Here is a 21,022-nt window from a genome sequence, read left to right on the forward strand (position 1 = left end):
GGTGCGTCCCGTTGATGAGAAGGTGTAAGACTGGTGCTCGCGAATCGCTGGCGATACGTTACGCGCGTCGTTTCCTCTCCACAACGTGCTTTCTAGCGGGGTGCCAAGGACTGCGGGCGGGTGGAGGCGATGATTGAGGAGAAAGGGAGGGTTGTGCTGAATGAAGCTCGTATATAAGACTGGAGTGCTTGTTTCCCCGCACCTTTTCGCTCGCCACGCCTTTGAAACCTACCATGTTGCCTGTGACTCGCACGTTGTCTGAGGACCCGACTTTGACTGGTCGGAGAAGGAGTCGTTGGCTTCCAGCAGTCCCGTTTGCTGATTTGTGGCGCGGAGAGGTCGACACGACCCGCTGCGCAACGCAGATGAATATTTTCTACTTTATGTCTGGTTATATGTGAGTTCCTTCGTCCTCCGCCCGCACACTACGTCTGACTCCTCTCAGGAATGCAGTCACCTTCTCCGCCATCTTCGTCTGGTGCGGCTTCCAGTCCGGCAACACTGCACAGCTAGCCATCGCCATCGCCAGATTATGGGAGGGCCACACAACAGCCTTTCTCATCGCGGACAAGCAGGCGTTGACGTCGGTCCTGACCTTCGTCGCCGGCGGTCTCGTCGCGCGGGCTTTCGAGAGGATGGGGCCAAAGTCTCGCGGGTGGTTGTGGCTGGGGACGATGCTGCAGGCGCTCTTGACGATGGCTGCCGGAATTGCGGGGTGGAAGAGTAATCAAGGATATCCGGGGATCTCAGACGATAGGTTCGTTGGTGTTCGTGTCATTTCATTGGTGCGCTTGCAAAGCTGACCGTCTGCAGATTTTCTGTCGGGCCGGCTTGGGACGATGCAGTGTCCTTCCTCTGCCTTGGCTTCATTTCTGCAAGTATGGGCCTACAAGGCGTGCAGGCCATCCGACTCAAGACGAATTCGGGCGCCACACGTAAGCAACTACTCTGCCTTGCCGTTGCCTCTTCACTCACTTCCTCCCAGTGCCTTTGACGACGACATGGTGCGAGCTCGTGGGCATCGATGGACTCTTCCGCTTGCATAAGTGGAATACGCCCCGCGATCAGCGCATGCTGGGGATCTTCAGCGTCATGCTTGGTGTGTTATCCTCTCCCCTCGTACCTTCAGTCCTCCGCGCGATTCAGAAGACCCAGACTGACAACCCCTCCAGGCGCCCTTACCGCCCGTGGTCTCGTCTTCCGCATAGGCTCGCCCGGCGCGCTCGGTGTCGCAGTCGGCGTTCGCATAGTCACCGCCTTCTCCTTTTTCTTCGTTCCCGGCGTCGAGCCCCCCGCACCCATGAGCGATATCGAAAAGACCGCCGACATCGAGCGCGAAGAGACTGGTAACACCACAGAGCTTCGCGACATCGAAAAGACCGGCGCCATCGAGGAGACGAGGGAGGTGAACGACAGGCGGAATAGCAGTGCCACAAATATGGTCGATGTGGAGAGTATTGTCTAGTGGCGATGACCTTGAGCCCTTCATTGCGTACTCTTCCGCTGTCTATTGCGTACTCTCCCGCTGTCCCAACGGTTTTTCATTTCTCATTCCGTACGACACTTAACGACTGTACATTAGATGTTGTACCCCTACATATACCATTGGACATGTCCGCAATACGGTCTCTACGAGGCGTAGATAGTAGTAGAAGCAATCCTGTATTATAGAGAGAGGTCTCTTGAGATACACGAAGGCCTGGTAGCCATTGCGTCCTGCAATAGAAAGCCGAAAGAGGACTTACTCTATCCAAATGCTGAAGCGCTGCTGAAGATGCTGGGTATTGCAGAAGTCCTCAGGCTCAAACTTGCTCGACATCTCAATCAGCTCTCAAGTGTTCACACATCATGACGCGTTAGCAGCACCTCTAGCAAATCCGCTCGAATGTGTATGCCAGTGGTATATAAGCGTGGGCGGTTCACCTGAGTGAGGGTTTGACATGAACTAGCAGGTGCCCTAGTCCGAGTCCGAATCGTCATCCGGCTTGTAGAACCCTCGCTCCGTAAGTATATCCGTCCATGGCGTCGGTAAGGGCCCGGGTTGAGGGACAGGACTGTCTTCCCTGCCTTCTACCCTCAGCACCAGGTCGCGTAGTCGCGGGTTCACTCTGGATAGCAATGTTAGCTTGTATGTGCGAGACGGCCACAATTTGAAGACAAGGGGGAAGAGAAGGACAGTGCGCACTTCGCAGTGATGGCAAAGACATGCACTCACTCGTCTGGGTATAGGAGCAGCAGGTCGTGTGGTCCTGGTACTTTGTACACACCGGCCACCTCGACGCCGACGGCTCGATGGTCCTCGGCGACGTTTAGAGTGTACTCGTAAGGGTACGCGACGTCGTCGCTTCCGTGGAAGAATTGTACAGGTGCTTTGATCTGCGATGGGTCAGTCGACGTAACCTGGCACCAGCATCACCTCGTGTACCGACCTTGCTCAGCTCGTTTTTTGTGAGAATGCGACGGTTCGTAAAGTAGTTCAAATTGGCGTTGCGCGCTTGAATGAGATTCTCTTCAGAGCCCATCCAGTTTCGGAAGCCTTGCTGTAGGAGCGTATCACGTATGCTAGGATAGGACTTTAGCGCAATAGCCTTGAAGCAGACCCATACGCACGCGCTAGCTTGGTTGTTGACGTGATTGTGAAACAGCAGTTGCATCGCGCCGAACACGATGTCCTCGAGGAAAGAAGCGTCCTTGGACTCGTCGAGCTGGCGCCAGAGATCAAAGACCTCTTTCCTGCCTTCATTCACGCCCTCAGGCTTTGCGGTATCGGCTTCGAATCAGTACAAGATCTGGGAGGATGAGAACGAAGCTCACCTCAGCGAAGGGCGCGACGGAGACGAGCGTGAGTGATTTTACGGTCTCGGGGTATGCGATGGCGAGTTCCTGGGCGACGATGGTGCCCACGCCGAGTCCCAGGATGTGGAAGGTGGGTATGTTGAGCGCGTCCTAGTGCAGAGTTTAGCCGACTGCGTGGGCATGGCGATTGGGTATTCCCACCATGACACGCTTCAGATCTTCGGCCGTCTTCAACGGGTCGTAGTCGTCCGTGATGCGACCTTCTGTATCACCGTGGCCTAGACGGTCGACAGCAACGAGGTTGAACTGGCGGAGGCGGGGGTCGTTGAACTGAGCTGCACGCGGCGTGAGCTTCGACCAGGATTTCCGGTCGCTCGACACGCACACTCGAAGATTTGCTGCGCGACATACACGCCGTGGATGCATAAGATCGTGGGTAGCGATGGGTCGATAGCCTCCGCAGAGACCTCGGACGGTGTGGATATATGATACCAAACTGATGCTGGCTGGCCAGAAGTCAGGGTTATGGGTACGTGAGGCATGACGTGGGTCAATGAAGCTGCGTAACGGCGTAAGTGCGTTGGGGGGATGGGAGGAAGTGCGGGAGCAGACACCCACTTACATCGTCGCCCTTATATATCCGGGGGATTTGAATCATGTTTGAGCGCACACTCCCAAGGCATCGTGGGGTGCGGAACCTGAACGGGACGCCGTGATGGCTCTATGGCGACCGACCGCTTCATATACGATGCCAGACAGCACCCTAGGGCTGATGGAGTTGTCAGAGGGCGCGGGTGGATCCGTCTATGAATCGCTGTTAGTGCTGAAGACAAAAGCATATCATATACACGCCCCGAATTAACGCGCTCGCCGTGTGTCAAGCGCATCAAATACCTTCCTAAACGGGCACTTCCATTGTATTGAGGGACGGACCTGAGACGGAAACAAAAGGACATCAGGGTACCTCCGATGCTCAATTCAGGGGACTCCTTGTTATTGGCAAAGACGTTCGCGCCAGATCGCTGTAGATCGCTGTCCCTGCCCGAGGCTCCTGAGCCCCGAACATGCTGGAGCTTGCTATAGGAGAGAGACCTGGAGGCTCGCTCTAGTATCGAAGTCGAGAGCCTCCCATGTTCGACGGCGCTTGCATTCTATGGCGATCTGCGGGAACCAACGAAAATAGGCTATATTCAAAGAGAAGACGACAGACGCGCCAAGAAGATCAATCGAGCTGCATCTCATTGGCAACGAACTCAAATCGACGCCAGCGCATCCAGGACGACGATCGCGAACGGCTCGTAGATAACCCTATGTGCTGATGATTACGCCGATGAAGGCCTCTCAGTAGAGGCGAACCATGTCTACGACGAAGTTCGGTGACCTGTACAAAGGGTCAGTCACTGGCGACAGCGAGCCGTCCTCAATATCACTCACAAATACTGATCGCCCGACGAACCCGAGATAACATTGATGGTCAGCTTATTCGTCGAGCCGTCCGTGAGCAGAGTACCGTCCGGTACGCTGTAGGAGTACAGGATGTTCTAAAGCGCGCACATCAGCATCGTCATACCTAACTAGGATCGTAAAGACCACTCACATTACCGCGCCACGTCCCGCGCGTCACGCCACGAGAATCAGGCTGCGACGGTGCAGCCGGGTTATCGCTTGTCCAGTTGTTGATGGTGACCTGGGGACGACCGCCGGCGAAGGCGAGCGTCGTCGCGATCTCGAGCGTGCGGGCGCCACCCTGGCCAGAGGAGAGCGTGAAGGTGACGGTCGCTGCTCCGACGTCCTTGAAGATCGCCATGGGGAACCCGGAGGCGTCGTTGCCAACGGTGAAAGACCTTGAGGACCATAAGGAACAGTTAACGTGGGATGAAGGGATTTGGCACGCACGACACTGCCCAGTTGCCCATACGGCTATCGCTCGGGCTGCAGAGAAGGATTAGGCTCGCATATAAAAGAGAGACACGGAAGAAGGCGTACTGCATCGTCTCAATCTTGCTATAGGGTACGTCAGGAAAGTCGGCTTCGAAGAGTCAAGGCGCGCACTCTGCATTCAAGAACCCTCGCGGCGTCCCGTCGTAGTCGCCAATTTGCCAGATGACATCCGGACGCTGAAGGAGTAAGTCAGCAAGCAAGGTCAACGTAAGGGGAGGTGTTCACTCACATCGATGGTGGACGCGATATTCGAGGACCCAACATTGCCAGCCGAGATGGTCACCGACTGGGAGGCGATCGCCAGCTCGAACTCGTACACTGCCAACTCGTCAATGCATGTGTGGTGAATATCATCAGCAGAACATACGCGTCATCGTATACGTCCCGGGCTTCATGTACGGGCTCGTGTATGAGCCGTCCGAGCTTGTGCGCACCCTTAAAGCGTGTATGTTAGGATTCGTATAGGGTGGAAACGTGGCGAAGGAAACGTAAATAGACTGACCAGTACTGCGCATCGCTGTTGGACCACCCAATGCTGATGTACGAGGACCAGTCAGAGTTGAAGCCGCTGGCTTTGCCTGTCACGCGACCGCGTTGACTCTCGGGCACGTAACCTTGGATGTCAAGGTCGTCGTAGAACGAAGTGTCTGTAGAGACAAGCAGCGGAGGAAAATGTTGTCAAACGCGGCGTTGTCTGGCTTTAACAATAGACGCACCGATGTCGCCAGAGGGCGCTGAACCCGTCGTGTATGTAATCGCGCTGAGCAGCGGTCAACGACTTGCTTGAACAACGGTATGGTGTGACTCACTAAGGGCCGTGCAATCCCATCCTGTACGACTCGGTCTGGGTGTGGCCGGAGTTCTGAAGACTGACTTCAATTCGAGCCCATCTCGTGCCCGCCAATCTTACCATATCTGCGAGGAAAAAAACAGCGTCAGCTTACATCCTCATACCCATCTAAGTTAGCAACGCTCACAAAAGTATAGCTCCTGCTGATCCCCGCCCTGGTTGTCGATGTCCCTAAAGAACGGTCCGCCAGACGATCCCTCGAAGCCCGTGCCGGGCACGACCATGTACGCGCCGATTCCGGAGCCAGTGACGCCGTGCACTTGATCGTCGATGAACTGACGCGAGGAGTAGAACTTGGAGCGTGTCTCGCCGTTGACGGTGAAGACGTCGGAGCCTTCGATGGCGGTGCCGCCTGAGGTGGATTTTCGTCAGATTTGGGTACGGAAGAATTTCGCTTGTTAGGAATGGGATTTGATTTAGAGGTTTGAACGACGAAGGCTCACCTGCGATATCCGAGGCTGCAACCCCATTGGGAAGCGCCGACTTCTTGAGCCGGGCAATGAAGCGCAGCTCGCCGACTGAGGGCTCAGAAGAGGTGCTGCAAAGTGAAGTCAGCATCGGTGCCCAAGAACAACGAGCGTCACTTACTAGGTTGCCATATGGATGCTAGGGTCATTGTACTTGGCCACGTACTGCGAGAAATATACGATCAGTCTGACCCAAAATCGCGGACGAGCCATGGCTAGCACGCACATAGTGAACGATTCCCGATGCCGTGCAAGGAATCGTGATGTAGTTGTTGTCGTGGCCGCCTTGGCTCTGTCCAATCTTCAGTGGATTGCTCGTCATCGCTGTCTGGATCGCGCTCACCCAAGTGCAACTAGCGCCAATCCCAGACGCAATTTGACTGTGCTTGCTGGAGTCTTGGGTCTGGAAGCGAGGATTACAATCGAATGTCTCGTGCCCGAGTCGAAGACGTACCTCCACATCGTTGAAAACGATAGAGGTGAGGTCGCCGGATGAACTGTCAACTATGGAGCATGAGTATGGGCGAGTAGAAGGAATGAGAGATAAGCGCTCAAGCGCGTACCCGTAAAGACCAAGCCAGCATCGGTGTCAACGATGAAGCTGCTTCCACTCTCTGTGAGGCCAAAACCCGCGCGCACAAACGGAAGCGCAGCGAGCGCGAAACCGATAAAGGAAAGACCAACCATGGTGAGGCCCTTACGATGATGGGAGTGCTTTCTCAAGACTGACTGACATCGCTGAGGACCTTATGTAGAGCCCTTACATGCATTTTTCCGAGCATCAGGCAGAGAACGCGCCGTCCAGTTCAGCTCGCGTCCGTTTCCTCGCACTGCGCTGCGGTTTCGTGTGAAGACCGGAGGCTGGTTGCTAGAGAGAGATATAGGCACGGAAGGGAAGACTTCGGAGCGGGGGACAGCGCACGGAGGAAGCTCAGAAGACCAAGCACAGTGAATGGTGGTCGCATGCGCCAGGGCAGAATGCAGCGGGCCGCTCGCTCCCATGATTGCCCTGTGACTGGGTTATATGAAGCTGAGTCTCGCATTATCGGTGTTATATGATGGCGACAGAAGGACAAAGGTCGGTAATAGAGCAAGGGGCACTCCTGGACACGAGGGGAGAGGACAAGCCCCGAATGGGCGCCATCGGCAGTTCGCACGTGCAAAATTCGTCGGTCCGCGCATCCCACTGCGTTGAACTTCGCTCAAGTCCGTCACCTGCCCGTAACAGTCTCCTGCTTCTTCCCACCACCACCACAACCGCGGCTTAACTTCATTCACCTGCCACATCAATCCCCAGGCCTCTCTGACTTTTCTCTCATGATCATGGCCGAAAGCAGCACAGAATCGGCACCTCTCAGCGCTGCTCCCCTGCGCGAGTTTACCATCATAATCGAGAAGATCATACCACCCGGTGTCAACCTCCGCGACACGACAGTCGACCATTACCTCAGACAGTCGCCTCCCTCATATCTTCTCGGCTACATCGTAAACCCAAAAGCGATATATGAGTGGCACAAGCGGAATGGGAAACAACGGGAGACGGAGCAAGAGACCCTCGACATGTACCTTGCCTGCATCAAAAAGAACGTTGGCATCGAATGGGGCACGGGCCTGCAGAAAGAGACCATTGACGGCGAAGAACACTGGCTTATCTTCTGCTTCCAGTCATCCAATAGGGAACATGTACTGGCGATCGACAGGAGACTCGTAGAGAACTTCCGTCGGGTGACGCGTATGGGCTCGGACCCCATGCTCATTATTTACAAGCATCCAAAGATGCGTTTGCTTTGCTTTCGCGGCCTCGCAGCCCTAACATCACGCCCTCCACAGTGCTACGTTTGCTAACAAGCACTGCTTCGACCCTCCGTTACGGCCCATCCTCGTTGTTATTGGCCAAGAACTCCCTGCTATTATTCTTGCGAGGCGCAAGCCACAGCTCTTTCGCATAGCATTGGGTGCGTCCACCATTGCTCGCGGTCAAACTTGATATGACACCATAGTCAATCATCCGTGTATCATATCAGGGCATCTTCAACTTGACCAATTTTGTTCATCTGCAAAGTAATCGCTTATGATTGTTTTTCGCCAAGCTGCTCCTCAGTAGTCTCGCTTTCTTTTCTTGACGAGGCTTCGCTATGCAGCTTCGCCCTTGCCCCCATCGTCCCCTTCTGCTATCCATCATAGAGATACCTTTACGTGCCCCACTCGTTGGTGTCGCCCTCCATACCATTCGTTAGAGTCCGAACGTACTTTACATCGGTGAGTCTGTGTGAGTGACGATATGTACATAATTACGTGGGCGAGATAATCCTCAAGCACACCGCATTGAATTCGCGCCACTGTACTGTGGCCATTCATCGCGCGGTGCGCGGAATTTGAGGCGCGCTCATTGTTCGGCACTCGCCCGGGTTCTCGGACCGGTAGCCTGTGTGCGAGAGAAGGCGCCGAGCAGATCGGCGCGCTTGACCGGCGCCATCACCACCTCTCTCGTCGTACGATTCCAAGGGCTACATACTCATAAGGAGCAGAATTCATTGCTGAGCCACCACTCAACCCTGCTTTTGCCTTGAACCGAAGAAACGATGGCGACAACTGCTACCCTCCCCGTCACGGAGTCGTCCGTCCTGATGAACGCCCCTGGGGACAAGTATCGCGGTGCGGTGGTCGAGGTGCGCTGACATGCGCTCGCTGAGCGAGAGGGAATGACCGACTGATGACTTGCGCGCGGTGCAGGATCTGCAACTTCAGCCCGCCTTCGCGCTACCATCGACAGAAGCAATCTCTCGGGCGATCGAGCTTGCTTACGATCGCGACTTCTCCCATATCCCGGTCCTGGACAAGCGGAGAAGACCTCTTGGCTATGTGGATGTGGCCAAGCTCAAGAAGACATGGGAGGCGGGCGGTGCGGACCCGGTACGTGGTTCTGTGTCGCGACGTCGTCTGAAACTGACCGGTTCTTTGCATCCATCCTTCATTCCCCATCGACTATATACCTATACTCATCCTTGAATGTCACTCAAGAGCGCACCTGTATCGCAATTCATGACCAGGTTCAAGCGATCATCATCAGAACCGTACACGACGATTACGCCGGCAACACCTCTTGCTGACCTTGAAGACTTCCTGAAGGCGAACCTCTTCGCATTGGGTACGTGAACCAGGACTATATGCACTTGTCATTTCCATCATCTGATCCTCACTCCACCCCTCCCATCCATTCACCGACACTCTTGCTGCGAACCTCCGCTGACCTTCCGTTCCAACAGTAACGGACGACGACAGGAAGTTCGTGCTCGGTGTTGTCACGGCGCAAGATCTGGAGAACTTTGTCAGTCGTCGCGGCTTCTGAGCTACTCGCGCACGTTCGAACGAAGCAAATCGCGGCTGAGCATCGACGAAGTCCCGGCATATGGGGACCTCCGTTTCTTGGGCCGCGGGCGCGGCTCGAAGCTTGAGGACTCACATTGCTTCTCGTTGACCTTCTACTCATTCGACTGGTCAGTAATTGGCTAGTTGATCCCATCCTAGTTCAACACGCAGGCAGTACTACTATGTATCAATATCAATAATTTAGAAAGAGGCTTGGAAGGCTCTGATCGTTTTCCTTACATCCTTGCTAAGCCTGCCTAGACATTTTACCTCTCTGTAAGTTGACACAAGCTGAGCACCGAGTGCGCATCGAAGCTGTTCTGTCTTCGACTTCGTGAATGGACGGTTGTTGTAGTCCGCACGTGATACGCACGCATTGAGTTAAAATTAAACCCGTCCTGCACCTTGTCCTTAACGCTCATCATCGCCTGCGGCTTGGAAATGCTCGGCTTCCTGACCTAGACGCCCCATATTACGACCTGCACACTAGACTTCTGACACGCTCACCTAATTGCCACCCATGGCACCGACGGCAGAAAAGCGCAAGGCCTCCGGCTCGCCTGAAGGCGCCAGGCCCTCAAAGCGTCCGGACAGCCCAGAGGAGGGCGAAGTCGACGACCCGAATCCACCACCAAAACCAATCAGCTTGTCACTGCCAGCGAAGCCCGCACCGGCGAAGAAGTCAACGACAGCGTTTCCGTTCAAGAAGAAGGAGGCGGGTCCACTCCCGAACATATTCGACCGGGCTGAAGCCAACATCAAGGGGAGCAGCAGTAGGAATAGAGGCGATTCGTACCGGCCCTCACCACCCCGCTCGCATTCGCGCTCCCGCACACCTTCGCCCAGACAACACCGGCTACCGCAGCAGCGGACTACACACAGTCCCTCTGCCTCTTCATACAGCCCAGCGCCAAGCCATGACAGCCGAGGAAGGGACTATGACAGAGATTACCGACGGAGTCATCACCACCGCAGGCCGCACGGGGACCGCGATCGACGGTTGTACCTTCCGACTGGCGATGAGCGCGCCCCGCGGCCGATCGACGAGCCTCGCTCATACCGCCCTCCTCAGGTGTCGGATTGGAGAAGTCGGGCGGATGATTACGACCGCTACGACAGACGCGGGGGCTATGATGACCGGGACTACTATCCGCGGGATAGACGCGACCGGTCACCTCCGTCTCGACGCGGGGACTCGTACCGGCCTGGTGCTTGGTCACCACCCCGACGCCACTCCGAAGCGCCACTGCCACGTCGCCCGCCCTCACTACCTGCCTATCGCCCTGTATCACCCGCGTCGTACCGGCCACAATCTCCTGGCGAATACAAGCCTCAATCTCCTGGCGCGTACAGACCGCAGTCACCTTCACGAGACCCCCCATCACGCGCACCTCCACTCGTATCCCCATCCTCATCCAAGCCGCCACCCCCGCCTCCCGCCGATGGCGCGCCTCCACCTCCCGTGTCACCTCCGCCTGCCCCGCCGCCAGACCCCAGGCTAGAAAGCGCTATACCCCCCTTGCCCGCGAGCCATGCCTCAATATCGATCACAATGAAGCGGCCGCCCGCGCCTGCAGGGCATCATTCTCCGAAGCCCATGTCGTTGCCACCAACGGACGCTAGGGCCGCGCACAAGGCAAAAGAGGCGAAGAAATCCGAGTCGCCGGAAAAGGAGCAGAATTTGCGAGCAGTAGTCGCGCGCAAGGTGCATCGTCCGCTGCGCTCGCGGGAGGAGGAGAAGGCGGCGTATGGGCGCGTCTTTACTGGCTGTGGCTTGCAGTCGGACTACGAGGTCACGACGAAGCTCGGAGAGGGTACTTTTGGGTATGTGACATGCCCATTCGCGCAGACTCAGCGACTAACTTGTTCCGCAGCGAGGTGCACAAGGCTCTCCATAGCTCGACCAACCGACTCGTCGCGCTGAAGCGCATCCTCATGCACAACGAGAAGGAGGGCATGCCGGTGACGGCGTTGCGCGAGATCAAGATCTTGAAGGCCCTGAAGCACCCACACATTGTCCCCCTCGTCGACATGTTCGTCGTACGCAGCAATCCCAAGGACCCGCTTTCGGTGTACATGGTGTTTCCGTACATGGACCACGATCTCGCTGGTCTACTGGAGAACGAGCGCGCGCATCTGCAGCCTAGCCATATCAAGCAGTATATGAAGCAACTGCTGGAGGGCACGGAGTATATGCACAAGGTGTGTTGTTTAATCGAAGCGTATTTGAGATTGCAAGCTGACGCCGGAGCAGAATAACATCGTCCATCGTGATATGAAGGCGGCAAACTTGCTCATTAACAACGAGGGCTGCCTCCAGATCGCTGATTTCGGCCTTGCGCGGGCATTCGATCCGAGGGTCTCGCAGGGTTTGGTGGACAAGCGGTACACAAACTGCGTGGTGACGCGCTGGTACCGTCCGCCGGAGCTCTTGCTCGGTGCGCGGCAGTATGGTGGCGAGATCGACCTCTGGGGTATTGGGTACGCATGCTGACGTTACGGCGGTCCAACGTCCTTGCTTACATCTGCCTAGCTGCGTCCTCGGCGAGATGTTCGTACGACATCCTATCCTGCCAGGCTCCTCCGACCTCGACCAAGTCGACCGCATTTGGCAGCTTTGCGGTACACCAAACCAGCAGACCTGGCCGAACTTCGACGAGCTTCCGGGATGCGAGGGCGTTCGGCGCTTCCAGCAATATCCGAAGCAGCTTCATAAGCAGTTCCATGCGTAAGCTTGATGTCCTAGTCGGCAAACGCGCGGGTGTTTACCGAATCATAGCTTCGGAAAGGATACGTGTAGCTTGCTGGACGCGCTGTTGACGTGCAACCCGCGCGAGCGTATCACGGCGACCGAGGCGCTCGACCATGAGTGGTTCTGGAATGCGCCGTTCCCGGCGGATCCTAAGAAGTGCGTATCACTTTCTCTTCCTCCAAACCGACCTTACTAACATCTTTTCCTCCTCCTCAGCCTCCCCCAATACGAAGCCTCGCACGAGCTTGACAAGCGCGGACACCATCGCGCGGGCCCGCCGCCCGAGCAGCGCAATCCCAACCCCAATGCTGTCCCGCCCCACGGTCCGCCGTTCCATTTCAACAGGGGCGGCGGGCCACCGCGCGGGGGGTTCAACCGTGGGACGGGTCCGCCACCTTTCAATCCGAATGCGCCGCCGGCGTTCAATGGGCCGCCGCCTGCTTTTAGTGGACCACCGCCAGTTTTCAACGGGCCGCCGCCGTTTGCGGGCGGTCGTGGTGGTGGGCCGATGCATGGAGGGCCGCCGCCGTTCGCGCATGGGGGAAGGTATGGTGGTGATAGAGGATATGGTGGAGACAGAGGGTACGGTGGTGGTGGGGATAGGGGAGGATACCGTGGCGGGAGACGAGGTGGTGACCGTCGGGGACCGCCTGGTGGTATGTCGCGCGGGCCAGCAGGGCTGCCGCCGAAGCCGGGCTTGCCACCCAGGCCGCCGATGGGGATGCCGCCGAGGGGAGACAGTGGTCCGCCGCCGCCGCCGCCGAGGAGTGGCAGCGGTGCGTCCTTGTTGAATTACGATTGAGGGGTGTGGAGAGTGGTAGGCTCTACCGAGTAGTCATTGATTGCCTCGTGCATTATCTTCTGTGTATATATTGTCTGTAGCATCATTTCTTCTTGTCTTGCAATCACAGTGTTTGCATCTACAGGCATCTCTCGGCCACGGTCCTCTGCAGAGACGTTCTTCGTGTCTTTATACCCTCTTGGTCTCCATTGCAGCGCAACATATCATTCCAAATCCTTGTCCTTACAGCTCTGCGGTAAGGTACCTTTGTTTCTCGCCCAGCGTCACCACCTTGCCGCTGCGACTGCAGGCCTGAGGCAGACTTCAAATTGAAGTTCAACTATGGTGATGTCATGTCATGCGTGACCCTCGGTCCCGCAGGCACGTGCGATCTTGAACTTCGATGTCCCCTATTGCTGTTTACGATTATTACAGCGACCTGCACATGATACGCAGAAGCAGAGAGACACAGTACTCTAAGTGTGCAGTCGGCGTCGAAATATGCTTACCGTACTGCATACCCATGGATGTCGCTGCGAAGTTCTGTCATGCAGACTGTCCTGAAGATATCCTGGATTTGGGAAGGCGCACGCTCCTAGAACCTGTGTAGAGATTCAACGAAAGGGATATATTGAGAGATTGCGAAGGAAGATGACTGTGCGGCATATTCGACGAAACACAGGGAGCGCAGCGAACGTATGCATCGACGGACCGCTACAGAAGGCATGCAACAAGTCATAGCAGCTCTCCGTGAATACTAATCGTCGAGAAGTACTAAAAGTGGCTGATGGTGTACTCATCTGTTTTGGGGGTGGTTTACTGGCCGCTTTTGACTGACTACGAGGACGTTGCATGGCTAGACTGCCTGCTATGCACGGAGAAGGGTGTGCTTTGTTTTCAGCGGCTCGCTTGAGTTCGTTATTCTGTGTTTGCGCCGCTCTCGTGAATGGAGCCCTTCACTTTGCGTCACTACGCGGTCACCACATTCCATCCGTCAGACAAGAGAGGGATTGTTGCCGGGACGTCGTCGCGACAGTGTAGAGCAAGTCAAGACTCTAGACGAGTACAGAGAGCGCGCATATGGAAATTTCTCGCCCAGGGTCGAATGGGTGTGGACGCTCAGGCAGAGACGACGCCCACAAGGATCAACGCGATGGTGACTGTGACGATGCACGCGGTGCGCGCACACGTGATGTTACGCGTCTGGTTTGTTTTTGGTTTGTTTGTTCTTCACGTGACGTTTCGAGGTGCTTGGCCGAAAGCGGTGACGGTGGTTTCCTCCTGCCACATCTCGAGTCCCGACCTGCTATCATCGAATCAGATTTCCTTGGCGGACTCAGCGGCGAGCAGACATGTCTTCGAATATTGCTGTACGCCGTGTTCGATTTTCTGCTCGCCGTCGTTGCTCATGACATCCCCAGACCCGCCGCACGACTAGGACGACTAGGACAGCCCCATCATCTAGAGACAGCGAGAACTGCCTCCCTCGCACTACCCGCACCACCCGCGCGAAACCTCCCTCCTCCTCTGGCGCAGCAGGTCTGCCCGCCATTTCCGAGAAGCCCACGATCACCCGGGCCACCGCGGCGACCGCCGCGTCCCGAGCGAAAGTCGGTGCTCTCGATGGCAAGGCAGACGCGCCAACCAAGCGGAAGCGCGAGGCCCTTGGTGAAGTCCTCGCTGTCAACAAGCACAAGAATGGCGCGGCCGCGACTGGCAAGGACAAGGTGGGCGCCGTCAAGGAGAAGTTCGACGGCGTAGTGATCAAGTCCAAGGCGGCCACCACTACCACTCGCCAGCCACTTCGCACGACCGCGACCACTCGCAAAACTACCAGGGTGACGACCCTCGTCGGCACGGAGAGCACGATTGCAGAGGTCGAGGAAGAAGTCCAGCCGGTGCATCGTGGCGCGGACGAGCACGCCATGGCTATCGACCCGCCCACTGCCCGCGACGCCCCTGCACGATCCCCCCGCATTCCTAGCATTGCGGCTCGTCGTTCCATCCATGCGCGGGAAAGCGTCACCACCTTCGCCCGTGTGGGCGACCGCCACCGCCCGGCAACTCGAGGCCCACCCGTCCGTACGCGTCAGGTTGAGGACGAGGAAGAGGCGGACCGTGTTCACAAGAAGCGTCGCACGTCGTCTGAGGCTCCGGACACCGAGGCGGTGGCACCTTACCAGAGCGAAGACGAGAATGCGCAAGCCGATGCCGACGAGATGCTGCAGCTCTTTGCTGACTCCGAGCCGGAGATGGACCCGGAGACGTCGCCGTGGGATGACCTGGACGCCGAGGACGGTGACGATCCCGCCATGGTCAGCGAGTATGTCGTCGAGATCTTCAAGTACATGAGGGAACTTGAGGTGCGTGGCCGGCGCTTATGGGCTGATTACCATCTGACTTTGTTCGTCAGCTTGCTACCTTGCCCAATCCCCGCTACATGGACAGCCAGAAAGAGCTTGCGTGGAAAATGCGCGGTATCCTCACCGATTGGTTGATCCAAGTCCATGTTCGCTTCCGCCTCCTTCCCGAGACCCTCTTCCTTTGCGTCAACATCATCGACCGGTTCCTCTCCGCTCGTGTCGTCTCCCTGGCCAAGCTTCAGCTCGTCGGCATCACTTGCATGCTCATCGCTGCGAAGGTGGAGGAGATCGTCGCTCCGTCCGTGCACCACTTCCTCATGTGCGCCGATGCGACGTATGCGGAGAACGAGATCCTCCTCGCCGAGAAGTACGTCTTAAAGACACTCGACTGGAACCTGAGCTTCCCCAACCCGGTCCACTTCCTTCGTCGTGTCAGCAAGGCCGACGACTACAATGTTAAGGTCCGCACGCTCGGCAAGTACTTGCTTGAAATCGGCTGCCTCGAGTGGAGATTGCTCGCCACGCCTCCCTCTTTACTTGCCGCCGCGGCTATCTGGCTTGCACGTCTTGCTTTGGGTTTGGAGAAATGGGTATGATGACCATGTTTCTTATTCCCTCTCCAGTGCTAACATTCCCTCCAGACGGCGAACTTGGCGCACTACTCGTCATACCCGGAAAGCGCGCTTGTTCCCACGGCCTGCCTGATGATCAATTACATCATCAAGCCCATACGCCATGAGTCTTTCTACAAAAAGTACGCTGGCAAGCGCTTCTTCAAGGTACGTTCCCCTCTCTTGAGTCAGTAGGCAATGTCTCATCATCGTATAGTCGAGCGTATTCATGCGCGAGTGGTGCTTGAATCGCTGGCCCGAGAACTCCACTGTCGACCTCGCGAAGGACCTCCCAATGCTCAAGGCCGAGATCCGCATGTCGAACGCCGAAGAGGAGATGCGGCTGAGGGAGGAGCAATCCCAGGGACCGGAGATGGGCTTACCTGCTGAGGGGCACGATGGCGAAGTCGATCCACGGCTGGATGAGACTGTCACGCAGGAGAACATGGACGTGCCGACGGCTCAGGCCTTCCAGCCGGAGATCCCGAAGCGGTGCAAGATGGGCTCCGAGTCCTCAGCTCGCCCACGCTCGACGCGCGCGCCGCTTCGGAAACTCTAAGGTCGGACGTACATGCCAAGTAATGATCTCATCCAATATGCCACATCTATGAATGCTGTCGACACCGTCACGACTCGCCACGAACCTCTACGGAATACACAAGCATCACCAGCAGCGTCTATACCCGCAACCGCCACGTCCAACTACACCGTTCGCTACTCCCTCCGCCCCGCCCTTTGGTCTCCTTCAGCCCGCCCGTTCGTCTCCTTCAGCCTCTCCCGATGCATCGACAATAGACGTGGCTAGCAAGCCCAGCCAGGGGCTTGCGCCGCACCCGGCGGCTGCGTATCAGCTCGTGCCGTCGTTCTCGCATCACCCGTGCATTCCTCACTGCGATATCCTGCTGTTTTCGGAGACCTTGGTTCATTCGCGCATGCGTACGTACGTCGACTTACCCCACTTGTTTTGTCCTTTTGCGACTTTGTTGTCCTCCTTTTTCTTCTCTTTCTTCTTTTCTGTCCTCCCTCTGAACTCCGTTCTCCATCGTCGCGTTCTGTCCTTACTATACAACATCTACATCTGCCCTTCGAACGTTGCTGGCCGCACGCGCTTGGCTGGCTGTCTCGTGGCTGCCCGGCTGTAGTGCTTGTGCTTCGCGCTGGCCCCAGCGGCTGGCGCTGGCTGTCTGGCCATAGTGGTCGTCTAACCGTAGTGGTCGCGCCGCTGCTTCAGTGGTCGCACCCCGCTGACTCGGTCGTCGTCCGCCCCTTTCATCCTGTTTCTTGTTCATTCCTTCTGCGCTATTTCGCATGCATACGTGCCGGTTGTGCCTTCGCCAGAGATGTACGCCGTATAGCCAACACTGTACAGTATCCCTCATGCAGCTACCCATATGCAACCACCTAGGTGGGCAATATACATAAGTTATGCAAAAGTTGAAGATGAAGTTCGGTGTGCATGTGAGGTTGGACTGAGGAACTAAATTGAGATTATGGGAGAACATGTGTCTTCGAAGACCTTGTCGAAGTCAAAGTACTCAGCTTCGATGTGCTATCGCAGATAGTCGTTCATTACTGCGCGAACTCAAAGACGAACGAGAAAAACATGAGCGTCGAATTGTCCGCATCGATACAGTGTCGTGATCTACATTTCCATCTTGTCCTCCTCCCACCCCGGGTTCTTTTGCAAGATAACGAACCCTTCCAACACATGCGCGAAGGGGAAAAACTCCTCCGTCGCCAGCTCCGCACGCTCCGTCGTGCCCAGCCGGACTGGCGTCTGGTGCGTCTGGAATCCGGAGATCGTCCGCGGCTTGCCTGCTTGGCCGACGACGTCCACAGCCTGTGATGAAGGATGAGCAAGCGAGAGGAGGATGGGCCAAGGACGAACGTACCTGACCAACACGGACGGTCACTGGCAACGGGTCCAGCTTCTCGTCGAGGGTGATCAAGAACCTCGGGAACATGGCGGTGACGAGGAAATAGAGCATCCAGTGGTACTTGTCCAAGATGACTGCGCGCAACGCATCAGCAACTAAGCCTATCACACAGCAAGCACCACTTACATCCTTTCGCGTCCGTAAACGCCACCAACGTCGCCAACAGACCCGCCACCGCCGGCCGATGCATCGTACTCCTATCGTTGAAGAACGGGTTCAAGCCGATCGTGCCCTTCCCCATATGCACCAAGCCCTGCGCGACGCGCACCATGAACAGGCAGTCGGGCTCCTTGTAGTAGTAGCCCGCGAGCTGGCGCAGCATCTGCGCGAGGCGCGCGTTGTTCGTGCCTGCGCCGACGAGGCCCATGGCGAGGATCGCGTTGAGCGCGACTTGCAGGTCGTTGTCATGGCTGTACTTGGAGAGCGTGTCGAGGATGGGGAGTTGTGGGTTGGAGGTGCTGACGAGGCCGATGGCGAGGGGCACTGATCTCCTGATGACGGGTTCGCCGTAGTGCATCTGCATAGGCGTCAGCGTAAGCACTGGATCTCTGCGCATCCAGTAGGGACTTACCAGGTGGTTGAATTGCCGGAGCGACATCTCAGCGCCAATCTCCTCGCCCATAGCAATCAATGCAACACCGATGACAGCGAAGGCCTGGAAGGTGTCATCCTTCGGCTCCTTCGGCGCCTCCTCGCCCTCCTTTGCCTCGTCCTTCTTTTCCTCCTTCTTCTCCTCGTCCTCTTTCTTCTCCTTCTCCTTCACGATGTGCTCGTCGCAGTGATGCAACATCGTCTGGACCTTGAGCACATTGCCCGTACCGGCGTACGCGCACGCGTCCACGATGACCTGCGCGGTCTTCGCCAGCGGGTGCTCGATGGCCTTCAATGTCTCGATGGTGGCATCGGAGGCCTCCTGCAGACCTGCAGTCGTCTTCAGTAAATAGTAGCAGAAGTCCTAAACATCCCAACTCACCAAGGTAGAGCAATCCAAGGCCCAAGCTCATGAACCGGCCCCACTTCTCGTCGAGGCCACCGTCACTACGATCCGCACGCTCCATGAACGCCTGCAAGATCGTCCCGGTAATCTCGCCATTCTCGCTCCCGACATAGATGAACCCAAGCGCGAGCGCCGCCAAGCTCGAGATCTCCATCGTCACCGTGTCATCCGCAACGTGCGGCAGCAACACCGACAAGAGATCCGGGTGCTGCGAGCCCGCGTACGCAAGAGCAAGACCCATGATCGCCGCCGTCTTCAGCGGCACGGACTTGTTCTCCACCTGGTCGGACAAGAGCGCGGCAGCCGCGTCCGCCTCCGTGCGTACGCCGGAGTGGAGGATACCGGTGGCGAGGAGCGCGCCGGCCTTGATGTGCTCCTCCGACGAGTAGGTGTACTTGTCGACGTGGCTGAGGCCGACGTCGGTGTCCCAGAGGAGACTGAGACCCAGGGATGCGGCAGCGCTCATCATGCCGTGGTCCTTGTTCTTGTATATCCAGCTGTTGCCCTCGTCGGCCTCGACCATGAGCTTGTCGTTCCCGAAGCCTGCATTGACGAAGGCGTTGACAAAGGTGCCGGCCAGATTTGCGCGCGCGGAGTCAACCGATGGTGCGTTGGGGCCTAAGCATCTGTCAGCACGCTATCGGCAGTCCCAATAGATGTGTTGACTTACGAGTGTTTTCCAAGTGGGTCTTGTAAACATCCTCTAAGCTCTTTGCCTCCGCCACGCCGAGCTCCTTCCCGAAGTCGCGGAAAGATGCGCTCAGGCGGGTATTGCTGAGGCATTCAATGAGGTCGTCAGGGAGTTCGTCTTCAACATCGGCGTCACCGTCCTCGTCAGTGGACGGTTGTAGCCAGGTGATGGGGATCGAGGCACGCGCGAGCATGAAAGCGAGCTGACGCTTCATAAGACTGTTTGCGGCGTCAGTGAATATACAATGTGGCATTAGAATACTGCTCACGGGTTAGCAGGGGCATTGAAGTCTTCGCGAATGAGTTCGCGGTCCCCAAGGCGTATCGCGATGGAAAGCGCGTCCGGGAACTTCGAATGCCTCGAGTATATCGAGTGCGTCGTGCGCAGGAACGCGACATCGTCCGGCGGAGGAAGCAGGTTCACACAGCGGATCATATACTGGCAGACGCGCTGGTAAGTGTTCTCGTCGACCAGCTCCACGAGCTCGTCGACAATCTCGAGCTCCTCCAGGAGATCGACCGCGTCGGGCTCCGCATTGTGGCCAAGCAGGAACACCGCGCACTGCTTCGCGAGCGTGCGCAGGTCGTCGATGCTGCCTACTTCTAGAGCGACGGGCTTCTTCTCGGCGGTCTCTTCGGGCGCCTCGCGGATGCTGTACTCCTCGCCGAGCTCGGCGGCGATGTGGCGAACGTATTCGTGTCCCCAGTTTCCGGGATCGGCGAGTGGGGAGTCGGTAGGGCGCATGGATGCTGCCAGCAGGCGATAGCGGAGTGTACCTCTTGGCTCTGTGTCTGAGTAGGTCATGGCGAGCACGGACAGGATATCGGCGAAGAGGCTCTGTTGGTCTATTGGCATGATCGTCCCTTGGATGCGCGGCTGGACGTACCTTGTCCTCTGACGCTGGCCATGCCTCATACAACTTCTGCAGATCGGGGTAGTGGGGTCGGAGGAACTTCAAAGGTTTCGGCACAGAGGTCATCGAGGATGTAGATGTCCTGATCAGCGTGCGTAGGGTTTCGAGAGCTGGCCTGTACAGGCTAGTGTTTGGTTCCTGCAAGCACCTATGAGTATCTGATCATCGAGACGCGTCTGCGAACGCACCTTCAGCCTTTCCACCAACATCTCCAGCTCATTCTTCAGTTGAAGATCCTCTTCAGACTACGAGATGTCAGCTGGGAGTATCCATTGAACATCAACTCCAATGGCGTACCATGTCCTCCGATTCCTTCGAATCATCGAGCTTGGACAGGCCCTCGAAGGCCGTCTTCTCCGAGTCCTTCTTCTCCGGCTTCTTGGGGTCCTCCGTAGGGACGGTGAGCTCGAATTCCGTCGGCTGGGGCATGATGGCTGGAAGTAAGGAATATAATGCAGTGACGCTCAAGACGCGAGACGCGTAAGCGCGGACGCGTCTGGATTTCCAAATGGGGACATTTCTTTGTGTCTGCTTGCCAAATCCTTCCATGTTGA

The 21,022-nt window shown here is 56.9% G+C and overlaps 9 protein-coding genes across 9 annotated transcripts; 6 read left to right on the forward strand and 3 right to left on the reverse strand.

The window, feature by feature from the left end:
* Positions 1-383: 383 nt before the first annotated feature.
* SCHCODRAFT_02704733 (uncharacterized protein) lies at positions 384-1,465 on the forward strand (the record flags this gene model as incomplete). Its single annotated transcript, XM_003028806.2, has 5 exons — positions 384-397; positions 446-757; positions 814-935; positions 986-1,099; positions 1,173-1,465. 5 exons carry the CDS (start codon positions 384-386, stop codon positions 1,463-1,465), a joined length of 855 nt encoding a protein of 284 aa, XP_003028852.2.
* A 492-nt stretch (positions 1,466-1,957) lies between these two features.
* On the reverse strand, positions 1,958-3,338 carry SCHCODRAFT_02704734 (alpha/beta-hydrolase; the record flags this gene model as incomplete). Its single annotated transcript, XM_003028485.1, has 7 exons — positions 1,958-2,108; positions 2,216-2,376; positions 2,430-2,562; positions 2,611-2,756; positions 2,815-2,946; positions 2,998-3,131; positions 3,182-3,338. 7 exons carry the CDS (start codon positions 3,336-3,338, stop codon positions 1,958-1,960), a joined length of 1,014 nt encoding a protein of 337 aa, XP_003028531.1.
* A 422-nt stretch (positions 3,339-3,760) lies between these two features.
* Positions 3,761-6,957, reverse strand: SCHCODRAFT_02637845 (polysaccharide lyase family 4 protein). Its single transcript, XM_050345992.1, has 19 exons — positions 6,618-6,957; positions 6,509-6,558; positions 6,398-6,457; positions 6,281-6,346; positions 6,176-6,219; positions 6,031-6,125; positions 5,715-5,939; positions 5,648-5,652; positions 5,547-5,599; positions 5,454-5,497; positions 5,240-5,384; positions 5,105-5,172; positions 4,967-5,055; positions 4,849-4,913; positions 4,783-4,800; positions 4,693-4,728; positions 4,394-4,640; positions 4,231-4,337; positions 3,761-4,177 (listed from the first exon to the last, which is right to left on the reverse strand). Exons 1-19 carry the CDS (start codon positions 6,739-6,741, stop codon positions 4,138-4,140), a joined length of 1,581 nt encoding a protein of 526 aa, XP_050198639.1. The 5' UTR covers positions 6,742-6,957; the 3' UTR covers positions 3,761-4,137.
* Positions 6,958-7,320: 363 nt separating this feature from the next.
* Positions 7,321-8,325, forward strand: SCHCODRAFT_02637847 (uncharacterized protein). Its single transcript, XM_003028805.3, has one exon. The coding sequence runs from the start codon at positions 7,378-7,380 to the stop codon at positions 7,897-7,899; it is 522 nt and encodes a 173-aa protein (XP_003028851.1). The 5' UTR covers positions 7,321-7,377; the 3' UTR covers positions 7,900-8,325.
* Positions 8,326-8,521: 196 nt separating this feature from the next.
* Positions 8,522-9,735, forward strand: SCHCODRAFT_02637850 (uncharacterized protein). The gene is made up of 4 exons (XM_003028804.2): positions 8,522-8,723; positions 8,788-8,967; positions 9,076-9,202; positions 9,321-9,735. The coding sequence occupies exons 1-4, from the start codon at positions 8,637-8,639 to the stop codon at positions 9,401-9,403; spliced, it is 477 nt and encodes a 158-aa protein (XP_003028850.1). The 5' UTR covers positions 8,522-8,636; the 3' UTR covers positions 9,404-9,735.
* Positions 9,736-10,027: 292 nt separating this feature from the next.
* SCHCODRAFT_02637855 (uncharacterized protein) lies at positions 10,028-10,984 on the forward strand. Its single transcript, XM_050345993.1, has one exon. It carries the CDS (start codon positions 10,362-10,364, stop codon positions 10,923-10,925), a length of 564 nt encoding a protein of 187 aa, XP_050198640.1. The 5' UTR covers positions 10,028-10,361; the 3' UTR covers positions 10,926-10,984.
* Positions 10,985-11,020: 36 nt separating this feature from the next.
* On the forward strand, positions 11,021-12,371 carry SCHCODRAFT_02511891 (kinase-like protein; the record flags this gene model as incomplete). The annotated part of the gene is made up of 5 exons (XM_003028803.1): positions 11,021-11,247; positions 11,298-11,625; positions 11,678-11,904; positions 11,957-12,151; positions 12,203-12,371. 5 exons carry the CDS (start codon positions 11,021-11,023, stop codon positions 12,369-12,371), a joined length of 1,146 nt encoding a protein of 381 aa, XP_003028849.1.
* Positions 12,372-14,881: 2,510 nt separating this feature from the next.
* SCHCODRAFT_02513192 (A/B/D/E cyclin) lies at positions 14,882-16,125 on the forward strand (the record flags this gene model as incomplete). Its single annotated transcript, XM_003028802.2, has 3 exons — positions 14,882-15,319; positions 15,370-15,909; positions 15,961-16,125. The coding sequence occupies 3 exons, from the start codon at positions 14,882-14,884 to the stop codon at positions 16,123-16,125; spliced, it is 1,143 nt and encodes a 380-aa protein (XP_003028848.1).
* Positions 16,126-17,520: 1,395 nt separating this feature from the next.
* Positions 17,521-20,934, reverse strand: SCHCODRAFT_02637859 (26S proteasome regulatory complex, non-ATPase subcomplex, Rpn1 subunit). The gene is made up of 10 exons (XM_003028483.2): positions 20,766-20,934; positions 20,657-20,713; positions 20,442-20,606; positions 19,824-20,392; positions 19,535-19,773; positions 18,841-19,482; positions 18,439-18,788; positions 17,994-18,384; positions 17,823-17,941; positions 17,521-17,770 (listed from the first exon to the last, which is right to left on the reverse strand). Exons 1-10 carry the CDS (start codon positions 20,895-20,897, stop codon positions 17,573-17,575), a joined length of 2,862 nt encoding a protein of 953 aa, XP_003028529.2. The 5' UTR covers positions 20,898-20,934; the 3' UTR covers positions 17,521-17,572.
* Between the last annotated feature and the right edge of the window lie 88 nt (positions 20,935-21,022).

Source organism: Schizophyllum commune, assembly GCF_000143185.2.
Source record: "Schizophyllum commune H4-8 unplaced genomic scaffold SCHCOscaffold_10, whole genome shotgun sequence".
NCBI lineage: Eukaryota > Fungi > Basidiomycota > Agaricomycetes > Agaricales > Schizophyllaceae > Schizophyllum > Schizophyllum commune.

Coding starts and splice junctions, on each gene's coding strand:
- SCHCODRAFT_02637845 (XM_050345992.1), bottom strand. CDS start 6,741: ATGGTTGGTCTTTCCTTTATCGGTTTCGCGCTCGCTGCGCTTCCGTTT. Junction 5,173..5,239: donor AACAGCGATGCGCAGTACTG/GTCAGTCTATTT, acceptor ACACGCTTTAAG/GGTGCGCACAAGCTCGGACG. Junction 4,641..4,692: donor ATGGGCAACTGGGCAGTGTC/GTGCGTGCCAAA, acceptor ATGGTCCTCAAG/GTCTTTCACCGTTGGCAACG.
- SCHCODRAFT_02637847 (XM_003028805.3), top strand. CDS start 7,378: ATGGCCGAAAGCAGCACAGAATCGGCACCTCTCAGCGCTGCTCCCCTG.
- SCHCODRAFT_02637850 (XM_003028804.2), top strand. CDS start 8,637: ATGGCGACAACTGCTACCCTCCCCGTCACGGAGTCGTCCGTCCTGATG. Junction 8,724..8,787: donor ATCGCGGTGCGGTGGTCGAG/GTGCGCTGACAT, acceptor CGCGCGGTGCAG/GATCTGCAACTTCAGCCCGC. Junction 9,203..9,320: donor GGCGAACCTCTTCGCATTGG/GTACGTGAACCA, acceptor CCGTTCCAACAG/TAACGGACGACGACAGGAAG.
- SCHCODRAFT_02637855 (XM_050345993.1), top strand. CDS start 10,362: ATGACAGAGATTACCGACGGAGTCATCACCACCGCAGGCCGCACGGGG.
- SCHCODRAFT_02637859 (XM_003028483.2), bottom strand. CDS start 20,897: ATGCCCCAGCCGACGGAATTCGAGCTCACCGTCCCTACGGAGGACCCC. Junction 19,483..19,534: donor GACCCACTTGGAAAACACTC/GTAAGTCAACAC, acceptor ACAGATGCTTAG/GCCCCAACGCACCATCGGTT. Junction 17,771..17,822: donor TGACCGTCCGTGTTGGTCAG/GTACGTTCGTCC, acceptor CCTTCATCACAG/GCTGTGGACGTCGTCGGCCA.